The 21,436-nt window shown below is 41.2% G+C and overlaps 1 protein-coding gene across 1 annotated transcript in view; it reads left to right on the top strand.

The window, feature by feature from the left end:
• Positions 1-21,073, top strand: part of hnf4b (hepatic nuclear factor 4, beta) — a 47,280-nt gene extending 26,207 nt beyond the window's left edge. Inside the window, exons 4-10 of the mRNA XM_060940406.1 lie at positions 8,560-8,663; positions 9,197-9,349; positions 11,282-11,369; positions 11,460-11,612; positions 16,109-16,345; positions 18,548-18,667; positions 20,952-21,073. Coding sequence (XP_060796389.1) covers positions 8,560-8,663; positions 9,197-9,349; positions 11,282-11,369; positions 11,460-11,612; positions 16,109-16,345; positions 18,548-18,667; positions 20,952-21,073 — 977 coding nt within the window. The remainder of the gene's footprint in view (positions 1-8,559; positions 8,664-9,196; positions 9,350-11,281; positions 11,370-11,459; positions 11,613-16,108; positions 16,346-18,547; positions 18,668-20,951) is intronic.
• Positions 21,074-21,436: the final 363 nt, after the last annotated feature.

The raw sequence follows: 21,436 nt of genomic DNA, 5'->3' as shown, positions 1-21,436 counted from the left end.
AGCGATAAACTAATCAGGACAAGGAGTGCCGCGAATGGATTTTTTTTTTTCCATTGTCAATAATTAACACACCTGAGTATAGTCAAATATTTGCTCAGGATCATTTAGTATAAACACGTAAAATAGATCAGATGTGGCCTGGGACATGATAATGGTAAAGAAGACGACTCTCTATACGGTATATCACTGTATATAATATACAGCATTACGAGTGATTCGTCTGTCCATGGTTTTCTCTGTGCATTAAACCAACTGATCATAATTCAGGGTGTAAATTTGGATTGGAACCCGTGCTGAGAGGAGCTTTAAAAAGGTGTCGTGGTGTGGTGCGTAATAAAGCAGTAAGTCACGAGAGGGCGTGGATTACAACAATTTTATCACAGTTAAGAGTTTTCTCAACACAAAGCAGCCATGTCAATAACTTTGAGTAAGGGGCATTTGGAAAAGAGTAGCAGGCAGAGTTCCAAAGTGTACGTCATCACCATGATGTGAAAAAAGATGGAGGATGCGGGGGTCGTCCCTTGGAAAAAAAATTTAAAATACAGATGTAAAACAGTGCATTCTGAGTGATCCAGAATGCAACATTTTGCATCTCAGTGTACATTTATTTTTATTTTATTAGATTTGCCATCAATCCTAAAATTAATAAAAGAAAGAATAAAAAATCTTTACAATTTAAAGAAAGGAGCAAAAAAATTTAATTTAAACATTTTTAAAAATAGATATATGTATGGCAGGGTAACCACAACAGCATTAGCCATTTACTGTGGGTCCAAGGTATTTAAAGGTAGACTGCCTTTCAGATTTTTCAAGCGTAGGTCATAAAAATTATTTTCCCTGACACCCAATTATTTTTGTTTAATGGACCAAAAGCTACCGAATTCAAATCACAGACTTCCAATTTTATTTGTTTTTTAAAATAGAACAATTAATGAATTTATCTCCATATGGCTCTAAATTCTCCACTATTTTTTCCTGCTTCACCATGACCCAATTCAAGATACTACGTCATGCATCACGTAGTGGGCTTTCCCCATTCGCACAAGGCATTGTGGGATACAAATTTGAAACAGGAGAGAAAAATGGAGGACGTGAGTGTGCGAATGAAACGTGAAAGACCAACTACAGTAACAGAAAGCGAGGAGCAAAGACGTTATGTTATATATGAACGAAAGGAAACGCAGGCCCAAACTAATAAATATGGGCGCTCAGCGAGCACCTCGGTGTGATCAGCTGTTCGTTTAGCGACAGAATGATGGAACTATCAGTGCACGCTCAAAGGTAAACCTGTAGATGGCAGTAATGCGACACTGTGGATGCCAGCTGCCGTAAAACCCAAAAGAAGAAGGTAAACCTGCGCATGCACACACAGACACACGCTGTCTGCTTGACTGCGCGAAGCGAGCGATTTCAGGCACATTATTTGCTTTAATCCCTTCAAATTAAATTTAACCTGTCACTAGATCACATTACAGTATATGACCCTAGCCATCCATCCATCATCTGTAGCTGCTTATCCTGTTCTACAGGGTCATAGGCAAGCTTGAGCCTCTCACCTATGGGCGAGAGGCGGGGTACACCCTGGACAAGTCGCCAGGTTATCGCAGGGCTGACACAGAGACAAACAACCATTCACACTCACATTCACACCTACGGTCAATTTAGAGTCACCAGTTAACCTAACCTGCATGTCTTTGGACTGTGGGGGAAACCGGAGCACCCAGAGGAAACCCACGCAGACACGGGGAGAACATGCAAACTCCGCACAGAAAGGCCCTCGCCGGCCACGGGGCTCGAACCCGGACCTTCTTGCTGTGAGGCAACAGCGCTAACCACTACACCACCGTGTTGCCCTCTATGACGCTATATGACAAATAAAATATTCTTCTTGATCTCATGATGTAGATGGGTGATATGTGAAAAATAAAAAAATGAATGAAAATGAAATTAAAGCCTAACTGATGATTTCAGACCTATTTTCAAGTTTATAGCTCAATCATGAGTCAACTTACTGATCATCTCATCTCATTATCTCTAGCCGCTTTATCCTGTTCTACAGGGTCGCAGGCAAGCTGGAGCCTATCCCAGCTGACTACGGGCGAAAGGCGGGGTACACCCTGGACAAGTCTCCAGGTCATCACAGAGCTGACACATAGACACAGACAACCATTCACACTCACATTCACACCTACGGTCAATTTAGAGTCACCAGTTAACCTAACCTGCATGTCTTTGGACTGTGGGGGAAACCGGAGCACCCGGAGGAAACCCACGCGGACACGGGGAGAACATGCAAACTCTGCACAGAAAGGCCCTCGCCGGCCACGGGGCTCGAACCCGGACCTTCTTGCTGTGAGGCGACAGCGCTAACCACTACACCACCGTGCCGCCCCTTACTGATCATATTTGTGGTAAATTTTTGAATATTAATTTATTATTGTGAAGGTCGAGATGATCTTCAGAATTCTGCCGAGGCTTCAGGAGGAAAATGGGAACCTGAAGAAGAAAACTTTAAGTATCAGAACTAAAAAGGCAAAATATTTTAAATGAGGAACTTGAGTTAAAACTTGAGTCAGTGTAAATTATTCTTCATATACTATGGCTTAATGGTTAGCGAAGCGGGTTTGGGAGTAAAAGGTTGCTGCTTTGATTCCCTGGACCAGCAGGAGTGGCCGAAGTGCCCTTGAGCAAGGTACCTAACCTCCAACTGCTCCCCAGGCTGCTCTGGGTATGTTGTACGTCACTCTGAATAAGAGCGTCTGCTAAATGCCTGTAATATAATATAATTTTTGTATTTACACTATGATTAAGCACTTAATGCAGGAATGTTCCTGAAATTTCTCTTCAATTGTAATTCAAAACAAAAATCGAAACAAGTGTCAATCAAATCAAGTGATTTTTACTGGCAACGGGAATCAACAGACTTCACTTTTACGACGTGTAAATCTCACTCGGCAAGACAATGCATACGCAGCACTGATACAGACACGAGTAAACGATGGTCATTGTCGTAGCACAAAAAAAGTGATTCTTCACTTCAAAAAAGATCACTTTCTGAGTGAATAAAAACAAATAAAGCATGTCAAATAAAAATGCAAAGAAAATTATTTTGTACATTTTTTGGATAAAAAAAACATTGCGATCCGCTGTCGACGGAGCATTGACAGGCGGAAAAATCGCCGGTTGTTATTGACAGGGCTGGAAAGCTGAGTAAAATCCAGCAGAGATACGTGACTGTAGATTGTGGTGCTGCAGGATGACATAATAACGATCTCAGAATGGCATTGAGAAGCTAAAACAGTCGACTTATGCTGTAAGCTACTATCTAGTGAGTTTTTAGAATTACCCTGTGATACGTAGTTGAGAGTCGAGAACATGGAGTCATCCAGTGTAGAGTTGAACAGAGTCTAATATCATTAACTAGTGCTTACAGATTTCAGCAAAATTTCTACTACACCAATTACATCTGAAAAAAACACAAGATCTGAAACTACTCTAAACTTTTGAGCATCAGGAAATGGACGTTTCTTGTTTTTCTCAAGTTATCCACTCCATTATCCACCTTTCCCTTTCATCTTTGTAGAGGTTTTGTACATCACTGTCTACACAACAGTGCACATCCATTATCCATAACTGCTCATCCTGTGTAGGGTCGCAGGCAAGCTGGATCCTATCCCAGCTGACTACGGGCGAAAGGCAGGGTACTCCCTGGACAAGTCGCCAGGTTATCGCAGAGCTGACACATAGAAACAAACAACCATTCATGCTCACATTCACACCTACGGCCAATTTAGAGCCACCGATTATCCTAACCTGTATGTCTTTGGACTGTAGGGGAAACCGGAGCACCCGGAGGAAACCCCTGCAGACACAGGGAGAACATGCAAACTCTGCACAGAAAGGCCCTCGACTGGCCGCTGGGCTCGAGCCCAGGAGTGAGGCAACAGTGCTAACCACTACACCACCGTGCTGCCCACAACAGTGCACAATTACATTTTGTTTAATTCAGATTAAAATTAGATTTAGATTGGGGAGCAGTCAGGAGTTAGGTGCCTTGCTCAAGGGCACTTTTTTTTTTTACAACAAAACAAAGACAATAGACAAAGACAACAGTGCACAAACACTGGATGCTGTCAGTCCCCCACTCACTCGCTCACTCAAGTTTGTTGACGGTGTAGTGGCTGCTGCTTTATGTCCCAGGGCTCCCTCATGCCTGTGTTACCTTCTGGCTCTCCCCTTTTAGTTATGATGTCATAGTTAGTTGCTGGAGTCCCTGCTTGTCTCATCTCATCTCATCTCATCTCATCTCATCTCATCTCATTATCTCTAGCCGCTTTATCCTTCTACAGGGTCGCAGGCAAGCTGGAGCCTATCCCAGCTGACTACGGGCGAAAGGCGGGGTACACCCTGGACAAGTCGCCAGGTCATCACAGGGCTGACACATAGACACAGACAACCATTCACACTCACATTCACACCTACGGTCAATTTAGAGTCACCAGTTAACCTAACCTGCATGTCTTTGGACTGTCGGGGAAACCGGAGCACCCGGAGGAAACCCACGCGGACACGGGGAGAACATGCAAACTCCACACAGAAAGGCCCTCGCCAGCCACGGGGCTCGAACCCGGACCTTCTTGCTGTGAGGTGACAGCGCTAACCACTACACCACCATGCCGCGTCCCTGCTTGCACTCAGCCCAAAATGTATCCTGTTCTTATTCATCAGGTGACATTGGGCATACCTAACAACCTGTGTTTTCTCTCTCTTTTTCTTTCTCCCCCCCCATCTGTCCCTTTGAGTTACATGTCACTCCTGAGATCGAGACGCTGAACCTCTTCTGCTCCTCAGACCTGCCTGATCCATCCTGATGCCCTACGTCTGGCTGGAGTCTCATCACATCACTCCTGTGGAGGACGACTCCATATGGACAGTTGAAAGTCGCACTTGGAGGACGCTCTGGACTCTTACAGTAATGCTTTTATGGCTGAGGACTACAGCTGACTTGCTAACTTTAAGACTGCAGTCGGTTGTCATGACCAGTTTTGGACTCAAGTTTCCATCAATGAAGAGTTAAACATCAACAAAACAGACTTCATGTTAAAAATGTTAAAAATGTTATAATCACGTTGTCCGTTATCACCCAAATGAGGATGGATTCCTTTTTGAGTCTGGTTCCTCTCGGGGTTTCTTCCTCATGTCATCCAAGGGAGTTTTTCCTTGCCACCATCGCCACAGGCTTCATCATTGGGGATAGATTAGGAATAAAATTAGCTGATGTTTAAAGTCTTTAAAATTCTGTAAAGCTGCTTTGCGACAATGTCTATTGTTAAAAGCACTATAAAAATAAACTTGGCTTGACAAACAAACAATCCACACAAGATCTGCAATGAACCAAAGGAAGAGGTAGATTTTCAAAAGTGCAAATTAAATCCTTTATACAGTATCAGTGATTTTTTTTCTCTATCTCTCACATTCAGCCTTCTCTGTTCTCTCTCTTACACTCACTCTCTCAAGGGCACTTCAGCCATTTCTGCTGGTCCAGGGAATTGAACCAGCAACCTTTTGGTCCTAAAGCTGCTTCTCTAACCATTAGTCCATGGCTTCCTTAGCAGAGTATTTTTGTGGCTACTGCCTCGTAGAGGCGGAGCCACTATGTCATCATGTTGTAAGAATGAGTGTAACAATAGCAAAACTTCGTAACCAATCAGCACTTATCCTGATCAAGTTCAATTACCCGTTCTACTTCTTGATAAACTTTGGACCCAATCAGAACCAGAAACGAAATAAGAGAAACCTCGTTATAACTTCATAGTATCTGAAGATCAGTGGTCGAGTTGTAAAATCAAACCGGGGGGATGGTGAAATTTTTAGTCGCGTGTCGACCCATCGGTCGGTCCGTCGGTGGGAAACTGGTTTGCTTTTAGGAGGGTTTGCACACAACGTAGGTCTGTGGACCTTGTTCATTTACCAGACATGCAGTATTTTGTGCTGATAAAGTGTGTAGTACACACTGTGTACCCTTTTTATTGTTGTAAAAAACATAATACACTGGTATTTAACTGTAAAACATGCACAGTGTGGATGTCATGTGTCATATTTAGTCAGTCTCCTGGCTGACAGACGGTACCTACCACATTCTCCATATTAGGGTGAAATGCAGATGACAAATTTGAAGTGTAACTTCATAGTCATGGTAGGCTCCTTTTAAATCATTTGGTAAATAATTTATTAAAACCTCAGCAGGCAATGTAAATGAACAACTGAATCTTTTCATATCAAGTCAATAGAATTTGTATTCAAAGCTGAACATTGGGAACATTGAGTTAAATACAGAGGTAGGTAGGTAACCAATAAGCAGGGATCTTTGGAAAGTTTCTTTGGAAAGGGGAAAAGGCCCATTGAGGAGACAGAAGAAGAGCCTATGACAAAGAAAAAGAAAGCTGCATTTTAGCAGACACTTTGTCGAGTCCTACACCAATCCTGCTCTGCCTTACATGTTGTGACCGGCTCTCTAATGAGGCAATGAAGCCTTCAAAACTGCTAGTGTCGTTTATTTTAGCCTTCCTGTCTTGAATAACACTTTTTGTTGCCTGAAGAATAACAAACGAATGTCCAGGTTGATTAAATTAATGGCCTTATACAAGAAATCAAAGCTAACATGAACCTGAGTAAGCTATCGATAGCTGGCTAGACTCCAAACTAACATTCATTATGATAGCTGTGTTGTTATCCGCCGCCCACAAATTAGGCTACATATTGGTAACTTTACAGCGTGATAGTGGGCTCACAGAAAGTGTGGCTGATATTCGTAACTCTTGACTTACCTCCTGAAATGTTTTTTCTTGCCATCTTAAATCCGAACTTGCTTAGGTCTTGCTGTCCACTCCGCTTGGCCATGATGCTGCAATCCGCTGCTGTCACTGACGCCGAATGAAATCAAAAATAACGGAACCCCAACTGAATGTCACCTCCTCAAATGCTTCGCTTGCGCGCGCCCTCTCTCGCGGTAGCTTATTGTATGCTCAGTTTCAGCAAAGCTACGTGGAATAGCATTTCTAATTCCAATGTTAAATAGAAGTAATGGCCACATTTATTGATAAAATTGCTCAAGGGAAGGGAGGGGGGATGCCCGTTTTAGAGGGGGGATGATTTTGACCATTTTTTATTCCAGGGGGGATGGCATCCCCCCATCCCCCCTCAACTCGAGTACTGCTGAAGATAATCAGCAGATAAAAAGATAAATGAAATTCACCTTGTGGTTCGCCAAGGCTACTGATTTGATACAGTATCAAGTAAGTGGTGTTTATTTTAAGAAAAATTACCTTTTGATTATCACAGCTTTTGTTTGGTCCTTCTGAAAGGTCAAATGAAAGGTTTTGTAAGATTTTTTGAGCTTTTTGGCAGATTGAGAAGCCAATATCAAACTACTGCTATTTGCTTTAATTTTTCAATTTTATTTTAGAGACTTTACACTACACCTGTGAAATAAAATGTGCTCATTAGTACTAAATAATGCTTTGAAGACAATTCATGAACAAGTGCTTTCTTACCATTTTGAAAATAGATCTTGTTCACAGCAATATATTTTGAAAAAAACATAGTAAACAAAATTGGTAACCAAAATACTCCAAGCCCTGATGCTGCTCACAGTTCGGTGATGCTCGCAAGAGATGAGGTGAGTAGAATTGATAACATGTATATATGCGATATTTACTGTATGGACATGGGATCAGAAAACAATTTCATTTATAAGCAGTAGCCACATGGACCCATTGGGTACTTATTTTAAAATACTTCCGGTAACAGTAAGAGTTTTTTAAACTAGCCCAATCTGGCAACCTGGTCATTAAAATGTCTGCCAAGTGGCTCCTCCACCTCCAGTAAAAATGTTCATAAAGTGAGTGTGAGGCAGAAAAACTCCTGTTATATGGATGGAGGAAGCCATGGTATAATGGTTCGAGAAGCAGCTTTGGGACAAAAAGGTTGCTGGTTTGATTCCCTGTACCAGCAGGAATGGTTGAAGTACCCTTGAGTAAGATACCTAACCCCCAACTGCTCCCCAGGCTGCTCTGGGTATGTTGTACATTGCTCTGGATAAGAGCATCTGCTAAATGCCATTCATGTAATGCAACATTTGTGTTATTGTGTGTTGCAGTTACCACATTTGACCACTAGGTCAATGTAGTAATAGCTCAATGGAAGTTACATGGGAAATGTGAGCAAGCTCAGTAGAGTTGCTCACACGACAAACGTCAGGTTTGTTACCTTCCCGAAGGAAAAAAGGTCGGAAACAGATTTTACTCTAAAGCAGGGACGCAGTGCTGCTGCAAGTCAAAATGGAGTCCATTTATCAGTGATATAAAATTCTTGGAAGATTCCATTTGGAGAATGGTCATGAAAACGGCAAACAGCATGTGCAATGAACGTGCAAATTAATATTAATTGTTTTTACAGAAATATGGCAGAATTGTGGCTTACTTTGGAGCAATGTTTAAATCAGGTTACTGGAGTAAATTAACAAAGAAAAAAATCTTGTGAACACTTTCTTTGCCTCAGCCGTACAGAACGAACGAGACAAGATCAGCTGCCGTCGAGAAGCTCAGGGAGTTGGGACTCTGACCATCAGCATCCTACTGAAAGCAGAAGAGAGCACACATCAGGTAGGCATCATAACCACAAAAAAGTGAATCAATGACAAGGCTGTTGAAGAGATCCGGGGAATGATTAGAATATTCTGTACGATCTCAGAGCGAAGCCACCATTAAAGCAATCCTCAGAGATGAGAAGATCAGTGGAACCTTTGGTTCTTTCAGTGATCAATGGAACTGCCTGAAGACTCAAGTTGATCACAGCCTGGTTAATTGAAGTACATGAGCTCGGAACCAGAGGGGTTTTATTTTAAGTGTGTAATAAAAACAACCAAGCTTCCACACGACGACGCAAATGAGCTAATTGGGTTGACTGAGTAACGAGGTGCAAAACGAGCGTGGGATGTTTTCCATCGGGGGCTGTTTTGTTTCATACGCAGCTTTCATCCCAGAGCAATGGAGAATTTTTTTAGACTGTGAAGAACTTTGAGAAGTTCCTCCTCTCAAACCACTCGCTCTTATGAAACATCATGTGTGTAAATGTGATGCTTTATTGTCTCGTATTGTTTGTTTGAAGCGTCTCACTGTTTTGGTTCTTCATGCAGTTCTCTGCTCTGACCCTGCCCATGAGGGAAATTATCACGAAGAAGATCGCTCGCCCAGCCGACGTTTGCGAATCCATTAAGCAGCAGCTCCTCCTGCTGGTGGAATGGGCGAAACGCATCCCTGAGTTCTGCGAGCTGCCGGTGGATGACAGGGTAGGCCATCCTTGTATCCGTTTCATCTGCTGCTTCATCTCATATCGATTAATAAGTGATTGAGTAATCAGCCTTTCTTTAAGGACTGCTGTTTAGTGACACAATATGACACCATAAATGACTAGTCGCCAGACAGTTTATTAGGAACACCCCTACATCCTCCTGCTGTTTGATGCAGGTCTCTAATCAGCCAATCCTTTGACAGCAGCATGATGCATCAAATCATGCAGATACAAATCAACATTCAAGCATCAAAATGGGAAAAATTGTGATCTCAGTCAAAGTGTGACTCTTTCACTGTGGCATGGGTGTTGGTTTGAGCCAGATGGACTGGTGGTTTGAGTATTTCAAAAACTGCTGATCTCCTGGGGTTTTCACACACAACAGTCTCTAGAGTTTACACAGAATGGTGTGAAAAGCAAAAAACATAGAGCGAGGCAGCGACAGTTCTGTGGGTGGAAACAAACACCTTGTTGATAAGAGAGGTCAGAGGAAAATGGCCAGATTGGTTTGAGATTTTTTTTTTGGCCAGGAAGGATATAGTAACTCATATAATCACTCTTTACAACGGTGGTGAGCAGAAAAGCATCTCAGCATGCAACAGCAGAACAGCACGTTGGGTTCCACTCCTGCGGCCAAGAACAGGAATCTTAGAATCAACAACAAGCTCTTATTAAAGTGGCTGGTGAGTGTGTATAGATAGATAGATAGATAGATAGATAGATAGATAGATAGATAGATAGATAGATAGATAGATAGATAGATTATTTACCAATAAATATATGCATGTATTAATAAATAACAAAATAAAGAAAATAGATAATAGTAAATTCATCTATGATGTAAATTATTAATCTCATCTCATTATCTGTAGCTGCTTTATCCTTCTACAGGGTCACAGGCAAGCTGGAGCCTATCCCAGCTGACTACGGGTGAAAGGCGGGGTACACCCTGGACAAGTCGCCAGGTCATCACAGGGCTGACACATAGACACAGACAACCATTCACACTCACATTCACACCTACGCTCAATTTAGAGTCACCGGTTAACCTAACCTGCATGTCTTTGGACTGTGGGGGAAACCGGAGCACCCGGAGGAAACCCACGCGGACACGGGGAGAACATGCAAACTCCGCACAGAAAGGCCCTCGCCGGCCACGGGGCTCGAACCCGGACCTTCTTGCTGTGAGGCGACAGCGCTACCCACTACACCACCGTGCCACCCTAAATTATTAATAGTTTTTTTTAATTATTAATGACTCACCTTCCTTGGTCCCACCCTCTACTCACAAACTGATGCTTGACCACGCCCCTATTGCCACAGCTTTTAAAAAGCAAAACAGTGAAATATTTCATTTACAAAAAGTATGATAATGATGATGACTTTTCGCATAACAGACATCAAGTGAAAAAAAAATCTGCATGTTGTGTTTATTTTGGATTTTATGAATTGTAGCTCTCATAAAGCAAAAAAATTTGTCAGAATATTAACTTCAGTTGAAAATGTAAACGAATGAACTTCCAATTAACCTCCAATTAATTTTTGGGACATTACACAACGTTGCACAACATTAATTTGTTAACAGGTAACAATAAACAGATAAAAAGTATGATTATTGTTTCTTTAGTAAATTAACAAGCTTTAATTGGCGGAAAATTGGTGTGGTATAAGAGGAAAAAAACACTTTGGAATGTGTTATTGTTGGAAAATAATCAACTTTGGGGGGTTAACAGTAACTCCACTTCATCACACCACATGATCGTCAATTATTTTCCTATAACAGCATGACTTTGCATGTTTTACTTCCTAAAATATATATATATATACAATATTCAGACACAAAAGTGACTCATCTCATCTCGTGTGTGTGTGTGTGTGTGTGTGTGTGTGTGTAAATGAATCACGCCATCTATATTGTGTTTACATGCAGGTCAGTTTGTTACGATCTCACTCTGCTGAGCACCTCATCCTGGGTGTGGCTCGTCGTTCGCTACCCTACAACGATGTAATCCTGCTCGGTAATGTACAGCTGTGGATTTTACCTTCAAAGCATTAAGATGATCTGTGATCATGTGATCACTGATTACACTCATGATTCCTCCTCTCAGGAAACGACTTCATCATCCCTGTGAACGGTCCAGAGCTGGAGATGTCCAAAGTGGCAGCACGTGTCTTGGAAGAGCTGGTCAGGCCCTTGAGAGAGCTGGACATAACCAACACGGAGTTTGCCTGTCTCAGGGCCATCGTCTTCTTTGCTCCGGGTCAGTCTCGGGTCACCAGCGTTTGTCCATTACATTACCTCACCTCACCTCAGTCGTTTTCCAAAACTGTTCCTCTCTGAACATTCTGGTTTCATGGTGTCTTATGGAAAACTATTAATAACTTGGAAAGTTCTGGAATTTATGACCTGTTGGCCTTAAAGACTGATTATAAAACCGGAGCCAAAATGGCAGCAGATTGTCAGGTTCTGTCTGAGAGACCAGCTTATGCACTTCACACTTCACTCCACTTCCAATACACACATTATAACCAGGTTTTCCAGGGTTCCCATCTTTTAAAAAAATCCCAAAAAATATATAAATTCATTCAACAAATTGATTTACTTTAAGGTCATAAGATGAATGTCTGAATAGCATATGAGGTTAAAATAGATATTTTATCACTGCCTAAAAGTGGAGCTCCTCATGAGTTTATGAGCAAAATATTTCCAAGGGCACAAAATCCCCCCGAATAGAATAATAATATTACAGCATCATGAATGAACCATGAATTGTGTCATGTTGCATTTTTCACCTCAGTAAATCACTGCAGTGTCTTTGACAGTGAGACCAATAATGAGAGATGCATCGCAGTTACGATACATATTTATTCCTTTCTTTGACGACACACACTATGCACCAGAAACAACAACACCACATTCATTATGGTGTGACTCTGCTGGGTGCCTGGTGGATAGCAGTGAACTAACACCTTCACTTTACATCACTACTGTAGAGTTACCAACCAATATCACACTCCATACATCAAACAGTTGTCTGGTTACATCTGTTATGTCAACACACTCTCAGCACCTTTAGGAGTAATCCCCATGCACCTGTTCCTGATTATAGCTCAATCACAGCGCAGATTTATATAAGGACTCTGAGTAACACAGAGATTTGTGAAAGCCTTGTATTTTGTGTCACTTTTTGGGTTTTGACCCTGTTTGTGTTTTTGGACTGTGAGTATTGTATCCCTCTGATATTCTGTCTGTGCCCCACTCCACCACTGCCTGTTACTCAACTCTGCCTTTGTCTCAGTTTTGGATCTGTTTGCATTTTGTGTTCTCAGTAAAACTCTTCCTGCGATTACATCCATCTATCTATCGCCCTTACATGATAGAAACTGTCCAACAAGCTAGTAGACCAATAAAACTGTTTTAGCTTGTTTTATATGAAACTGTCATGAATATTTTCCATAAAATGTGTTGGTAAGGGCAGCATGGTGGTGTAGTGGTTAGCACTGTCGCCTCACAGCAAGAAGGTCCGGGTTCGAGCCCTGTGGCCGGCGAGGGCCTTTCTGTGTGGAGTTTGCATGTTCTCCCCGTGTCCGCGTGGGTTTCCTCCGGGTGCTCCGGTTTCCCCCACAGTCCAAAGACATGCAGGTTAGGTTAACTGGTGACTCTAAATTGACAGTAGGGTGTGAACATGAGTGTGAATGGTCGTCTGTGTCTATGTGTCAGCCCTGTGATGACCTGGCGACTTGTCCAGGGTGTACCCCGCCTTTCGCCCGTAGTCAGCTGGGATAGGCTCCAGCTTGCCTGCAATCCTGTAGAACAGGATAAAGTGGCTAGAGATAATGAGATGAGATGTGTTGGTAAATAATCCCATGTTATCTTTTAAAAAGCAAATTAAAAACTGGATATATCCCATGACTAAAGTCACAGTGATTTGTGCTAGCTGTCTGATCACCGTACCCTATAGATCCGGAACGGTAAGAGATAGAGAATGATGATTAGTGAGAAAAAAAGCCCATTTTTCATGGATCATTCTGATTCAGTGATCCAGATCAGCACCAAAAGTCATACCAACTTAATTCAGCCCAGAGGTATTCTTCATGTGAAATTTGGTGATGATTGGTTGAAAATTGAGGGAGAAATAGCATCCTAAAAATGTTAGAAGAAAAAGAAAAATAAAGTAGAAAGATCCTGAGTCAGAGTAACAATTTGCGCCAGTGCTGCTAGCACAAATTAATAAGCATTGGATTTAAAAAAAATCTATCTTATGGAAATAAAGATACAAATTTCATTGTCCGGTGGTCAAGTGTTTATGAGATGTTGCCTTGCACTTACGATCGGGTTCCCTGTAGTGGTACACCCTGTAGAGGCTGGACCCTCACAACTGCATTGGAGAAATCCCTAAATGGCACCTACACATGCATGCTCCATAGGGTACTTAGGATCAGCTGGAGAGACTATATCACCAACCTGGAGCTGTACGGTGACATCCCCCATATCTCGGACAAGATTGGCTACAGGAGGCTTGGCCTTGTTGGTCATTGCTATCACCATCCTGACTTTTGCACGTCAGCCGGTGTTGTGGCACTCAGCCCATGGTCATCTGAGGAAGGGACGCCCTCCAGCCACCTTTCTAGACACACTAATGAGGGACACTGGGGCTCAGAGTCTCTCTGAACTAACATCGTGCATCAACAATCATGATGAGTGGGCCACCAGGCATATAGCTCAGCTGAGGCCGCATTGATGATGATGTGTAATTTTCACTGATTGAAACTCTTCTGGAAGCATTACTGTGGGGTTTTTATATAACGAGCGAGGTTGATTTCTTGAATCTGATCAAAATGTGTATTATTTCTGTACAACCGCATGGCTCGGACAGTAGCCATGCCGTTGTACAGAAATAAGACACATTTTGTGTATTACTGTGTATTAATACACATTTTGTGTATTATTACTATTTTGTGTATATACTGTTTCTATAGTAACAGCTCATGCACAGTGACTTGTACAGTGAATACACTGATACTCGTTGATATGGTGGCATTTTTGTTAGAAGACTTTATGTAATTTTTATAGAAGGAGTCTCAGATATCAGTACTTTGTAACAGTCACCATGCTTTGTAAAGTTTTCCAGGACAGATGAGTTTACGCTTTGCAGTTTCTCGGAACAGCAGACAAAGTATGGGATTGCCAAACAGGGTGATGTATGGTGGGTAAATTTCTACCCGGGCCACTATGGTTTTTCTCTATTTCTTTTCTCTGTTTATCTGTAATGATGTTGCTGGAATCTTAATTTCCCTGAGGGAACCCGCCCAAAGGGGTCAATAAAGTTTTATCTAATCTATCTAATCTAATCTATGGTTACCATGAAGCCCTGTTAGGATCTACCCAGAAATGCCTGCTAGCCAGTGGAGCTCTGGTGAAGCTGGGCATGCCAATCCCCCACTCAGTGGATTACTGAATCAAAAGTCTTTCCCGCAACATATGGTGCATTAGGTGGCACTGATCTCCGTTACCGTAGCCCTCGGCCTCTCACCTATTTACATAGCTAGAGTTACAGTGGGGGGATGGTCCTCTGGTAACCACGAGAGTTTGACTCCCCACTCACATCTGTATTGCAGCATGCCTTGCCAGACAGTGGAAGGTACCATATTTATGATGGTCTTTGGTATGACCCAACCACGAGTTGAACTCGCAATCTCCCGATTGAGAGGTGGACACGCTAACCACGAGGCCAACTCATGGTCATCATTATTGAATGATGATTGAAATATTGAGAGTGTGAATTTGGATGAGAAGAACCTTCAGATAGAAGAGCAAGTATGGTACAGAGTAGACAAACCTGCAAGGAGTCTACACTGCCGAAGCTTCTGACGCCAAAGATGATTACAAAGATAGGGACGTGGAATGCAAGGTCCATGTATGAAGCAGGCAAATCAACTGTGGAAGACCAAGGCATACATGGAGAAGAGAGATGGCAGCAGAGGGCTACAACCTGAAAAGACTGGAGAAGATGGCCCATGTTCTGCCATGGGGTAGAAGGGCGATGATGATGATGATGATGATGATGATGATGATAGTTTCTCAGAACAATGATGAGCTGTATTTTTTTGAGAGAGATATGTTGGTCAGGGAATGACTGTTTATCGCTACTATAATGTAAGTGAGAACAGGAATTCGTTTCTGGCCCCATTGATGCTCCACAACATTGAATCTTCACTATAAACTGTTAAAATGTGCAATTTGTCATTGCTTAATCAACTAAACATCGTAATCATTGGTAAAGCACTGTGGTATCAGCAGAATAACAATCCAGACTGTGAAGTTATACAAAAATAACATCATATACACTTTGTGTCATGCCACATCACACCATCCTGGTGTTGATTATTTTTGCATGACTGCATGTGTCCCATGTTATTCCTTACACAAATCATATAAATTCCTAGTTATATAAATTTATTGATGATCTACATAGATTTTAAAGCAGTATTCTATGATTTGAATATGGAATACCATATACCTCCAACAAAACTGAAGATATCATGTTTATTTACAGACTCAGGACTGTTTAAGCCGAAAGTCTGTAAATGAATTTGTGCATCTTCCATATGAATGCAAATTAGCATAATTCATGTGATTATGAGCCCCACCCTCAATCAAGCACATATTCACCATGATGAACCTAAATGTTCCCCGAGTCTTTCTGCATCATCGCTTTCTTTCCTCCAACTGTTTTATTTCGTCTCGCTCTTTCAGACTGCCCAGGGCTGGAGAGTGCTCAGATGGTGCGCAGGTTGCGTTTCCAGGCCCACATGTTGCTGGACGAGGTGACGTGCGAGCAGCGCGGCCGGTTTGGGGAACTGCTGCTGCTGCTGCCTCCACTGAAGAGCACCGCCTGGCACATGGTGGAGCAGCTCCAGCTTGCACGGCTCTTAGGAGAAGCCAGTATGGACAGCCTGCTACAGGAGATGCTGTTTGGAGAGTTGGCCACAGGTACCAGATCCGGGTGCACATCTGGAGAAGCTTCAATCAATCAGAAGACAATTTATATATATTTTGAATCAATTTATAGATATTTGTGACTTCAATGTAGACTTAATGATAATGAGGGGGATATAGCAAGCCAGACAGACAGACAGACAGAGAGCCCTGCCAAAAAATAATATTTGGTTGCTCCATCTTTAGCTTTGATTACAGCATGCATTCGCCATGGAATTATTTTGATAAACTTATGCAACGTCACAACATTTATTTCAGTCCAGAGTTGTATTAATGTTTCACCAAGATCTTATGTTGAGGATGGAAGAGTTGAACCACTGCATAAAGTCTTCAGCATCCCAAAGATTCCCAATGGGGTTAAGGTCGGGACTCTGTGGTGTGTGAAAATGATTCCTCCTGCTCCCTGAACCACTCTTTCACAATCCGAGCCCTAATTTTATTCCCATGTCATCAGGGGGGAAAGATCCACTGATGTGATGAGACATGAACCTGGTCATTCAGTACATCCAGGTCGTCAGCTGACTTCATTTTATTGCCCCATAACGTTATTGAGTCTCGACCTGACCAACTGAATCAACCCCAGATCATCACACTGCCTCCAGAGTCTTGTACAGTGGACACAATGCATGATGGGGCATCGCTTCATGAGCTTCCCTTCTTACCCTGACACGCCCATCACTCAGGAACAGGGTCAGTCTGGAGTTATCAAACCACATGACCTTTTTCCATCATTCCCGAGTCCAATCTTTATCCTCCCTAACAAACTGAAGCCTTTTCTCCTGATTAGTCTCACTAACAAGTGGTTTTCTTATGGACACACAGCTGTTTAGTCCCAATCCTATGAGTTCTCATCACATTGTTAGGGTGGAAATTATCTCAATTTTACTATTAAACACAGCCGTGAGATCTACTTCCATTTTTTTTAATATGATTTGACTTCATCAAGCATTTAAGTGATCTCTGATCAAAGTCAGTCAGAATCTTTTTCCAGCCACATTTTTTCTGTGAAGTTGATGGTTCATTACTATCCTTACAGGTTTTAAGAATGCGTTGGTCAGTTCTTAACCCAATTCCACTCATTTCAGCTCAAATCTCCTTAGTTGTTGTCTTTGCTTGATGCAGGACAATAATTTGACCTTCTGAAACACAGTAGCATCTTTTCCATGAGCACGGGATCTGTCTTCTGATGTGTTTGTTTGAAATGAGAAGCTACTCACTGCATCAGTTAGAGTTAAAGAATAGTTGCAGCTGAAACACATTAATCATTGCAGTAATTATCCAATCAAAGGCTCTTATGTATTTGATTATTTAAATCAAAATGGCAACTTTTTTTTTGGGGGGGGCAGGCATTGTGTGTGTGTGTGTGTGTGTGTGTGTGTGTGTGTGTGTGTGTGTGTGTGTGTGTGTGTGTGTGTGGATAGATAGATAGATAGATAGATAGATAGATAGATAGATAGATAGATAGATAGATAGATAGATAGATAGATAGATAGATAGATAGATAGATATGACGGATAATAAAATAAAATACATAAAAGATTAGATGATATTAAATTTGATTCAAATAAATTGCACAAAATGGTGCAAAATAAAAAAACTATTAACACATAAAACTGTATATAAATTAATTAAACACAGTTGTGTTATAATAACACATGGAATTTTGGATAGAATCAATACACAAAAAATAAAATGTGGTAATTAAGAGAGAATTACAAAAATAGAATGAAACTATTTTTAATGTGAAAACTTTAAATAAAATAGCTTTGTCACAAGATTGTGATAAATGGAATAAATATTTGGAAATGGTGATTAAAATATAATTTATTTCTCATGTAGAAATAATACTATTATAATTAATAGTAATAAAAATTACATTCGTCATATATATATATTAGATTCCATGGATGAAGGTGTGGGGAAGGGGGAGGGGGTTCATGCTAAACTCTGGGAGTGTTCAGAAAGTTGGGTCCTGATGATCAGAAAACTTCCTTTTTAGAACAAACTCAGTGACACGTGTGAAAGTGTTCTGGCTGTAAAATACTAAACCTGATCCGGGTTTATATTTGGCAAAAAAAAAATCATATAAATCTCTAGATATCTAATCACGGTTCCTCTGCAGAGAACCTGGTGGAAATGAAGCTGTAGAAAATGGATGAACCTGGATTTGTGTTTCTCCTCATTGATCTTTTACAGGCTCAAACCCAGAAGTGCTCAGTTTCAACCCTTCTGTTGACCCGGTTCTGCAGCGGAACCTACACATGGAACATGTGGCACTTCCAAACTTCACCTCCGTCATCCTCCCTGTCCCATCCTGTGAGTCGCTGCTGATAATCAAACTGAAATTCAAGCTCAAATCAACAGAATTGGACTTAAGTGCTGCGTGCTGTATACTCTCGAAAAAGAAAAGGGTTCCTCAAGGGTTACTCTGATAATTTGGGGATTCTAAACTAACTAAAGGAATATTCTCTAAAAGTGATCCATGGTGGATCCATTTATGGTTGTTCTGTATGTAGAATCCTGAAAGTGTTTTTTGTTTGTTTGTTTGATCAGAAAGTGTTAGAATCGAGTTTTTGGAAGCTAAAAACCCCATAATTATCCAATGAAACATGAAAGACCCTTACAGAACCCTTTAGTTCTGTGTGTGTGTATTATTGGTTATTATTTTCTTCTTAACACCAAGAACCTGTTGGTAGTTTAACATTTAGAAACACTTTTTTTTTCTTTTTTTTTTTTTTAGAAAAATGGCTCTTCAAGGGTTCTATATGTGTTTGCTGGAGAATTATGGGTTCTATGTGGAACTCTTTCTGATAAAGAAACACTGTTGTAAAGTTCTGTCTGGAATCTTTAATGAGTCCCTCACAAGGATAACCGAAAAACCCTGATGATTTCTAAATTTGTGTAGGGATCTAGCACAAAGGGTTACAAGCAGAACCCTTTGAGAAGACTAAAAACCCATAACTACCCAGAAGTGGTATTTGGTACAGTCTTTTTTAAAGGGGTTCTCCAAGGGTTCTTTCAAGCTTTGTTGAGTAATTAGGGGTTCTTAGACTCCTAAACAGACTCAACGTGGGACCCTTTCTGATTGTAGAGTTCTACATAGAAGCTTTTATTCCCAAGAAAGATACCTGAACTGAAAGACCCTTAGGAGATTCCCCCTTTTTTAGAACCCTTTTAGGATGCTAAGAACCCATAATATTTGGTTATAGCTTTCTTCTTCATGCCTAAAGCTTGTAGGCAAACCTGATGCACTCTTAGGAAAAATAGTTTGTGTTCTTTAAGGGCTCTGTCAAAAAAGGGTTTCCCTTTTGTTCAAATAATTTTAGAAGCCTAAGAACACAAAACCAAGAACCCATTCTCTAAGGAACCCATTCTGACTGGGGAAACACTGTTGTAGGGTTCTACCTAGAATCTCAAAAGGTTCCTCCAGAGGGCTAACCAAAGAACCTTTATTATTGATAAGGCTAACTGAACTAAAAGACCCTTAATGGGTCTCAATTGGCATAGGGTTCTATCAAAAAAGGTTCTCCCTTTTTTAGGATGCTAAGAACCCACAATTTTTGGTTACAATTTTCTTCTTAACACCTAGAACCCTTCAAACATTTAAAATTTAGCTCTGCTTATTTAGGTACACTCTTAGGAAAAAAGATTCATTGAGTGTTCTGTCAGGGTTTGTTGGATAATTATGGGTTCTTAGCTTGTGTATAATTTGTGTAGGGCTCTACCAAAAAGGCTTCCCTTTTGTAGAAACCTTTTAGGATCCTAAGAACTGAGAACCCACTCTCTTTGGAAGCCATTCTGATTTGGGAACCACTGTTGTGAGGTTCTACCTCTTTAGAATCTCAAACGGTTCCTTCAGAGGGATAACTGAAGAAACTTTATGATTTCTAAATTTGTATATGGTTCTATCAAAATGGTTCTAACCCTTTTAGCAGAACCTGTCAGGAGGCTAAAACACATAATAATTTTAATTATATTTTTAATAAGCATCTGTCAGACGTTTTAAATTTTACTATCTTGGTACTTGATACACCCTTAGAAAAAAGGGCTCTCCAAGGGTTCTCTAATGGTTCTTTGGATAATTATGGGTTCTTACCATGCTAAAATGGCTCTGCTTGGAACCTTTGTTGATAGGGAGACACTGTTGTGGGTCTGTATCTAGAACCTTTTACATTTTTTTCCAGAAGATGGTTCTAAATTTCTTGTAAATGTGGTTCTACAAAGTTGCTTGTTGAGTTCTATATAAAACTGTTCCCCAAAAGGGGTAACCAAAGATCCCTTAAGTATTGTAAACATTTTAATAGTGTCAGGTTCTACATAAAGAACCCTACCACACTTCTTCAACCTCTTAAATATGATGTTCAGTAGTGTTACTGTGCTATTAGAAGATACTGTAGTGGTTCCTCAAGCATTCTTGGGATTGGTTCTCTGGGACTTGAGTTCTAGTTGTTACAACAACTCTAACAACCATCATTAATACTTGTCCCATTGCAGATGATATTGCTGTCTGTCATTCAGGGGGTTTTCTGAACTTCACCGTTTCTAGTGTGAACATGGACAATACTCTAAGCTCACTCCTGTCTCTCTCTTCTGTTGGCAGCTTTAACTGGAGTTCCCCTGCTCACTGTAGAGCCTGGTACTCAGCTCTACACACCGGCTGCAGAAATGACACTGGAGATAGACAGCTGTCTCACCAAGCCTGCAGTCCACACATGTCTCTGAGCAGAGAGACAGACACACACACACACACACACACACACACACACACACACACATAACACTGTCTTATACATTCCTTCACATACACACTCACTCTGGTAATGTTTGCTAATGTCCATGTATATATAATACCATGAATCTCTTTTACCAAAACCATGAAAAACACTCATTTCTAAATAGCTGATGCTCAAGGTGCACACAACGTCACAGGAAACATCCTCAAATCTTATTTACTAACAACAGCAACATCATTCTTAACTCGATAGGGACTGTGACTAAAGTCACAGTAATTTGCGCTAGCTGTTACAAACCGGGACGTCTGGTCACCATACCCTATAGATCTGGAACAATAAGAGATAGAGAATG

This window comes from Neoarius graeffei, chromosome 15 (genome assembly GCF_027579695.1).
Source record: "Neoarius graeffei isolate fNeoGra1 chromosome 15, fNeoGra1.pri, whole genome shotgun sequence".
In the NCBI taxonomy this organism is placed as follows: Eukaryota; Metazoa; Chordata; class Actinopteri; order Siluriformes; family Ariidae; genus Neoarius; species Neoarius graeffei.
Note: the sequence above shows the minus strand (reverse complement) of the source record. Positions and strands in the feature narration are given on the sequence as shown.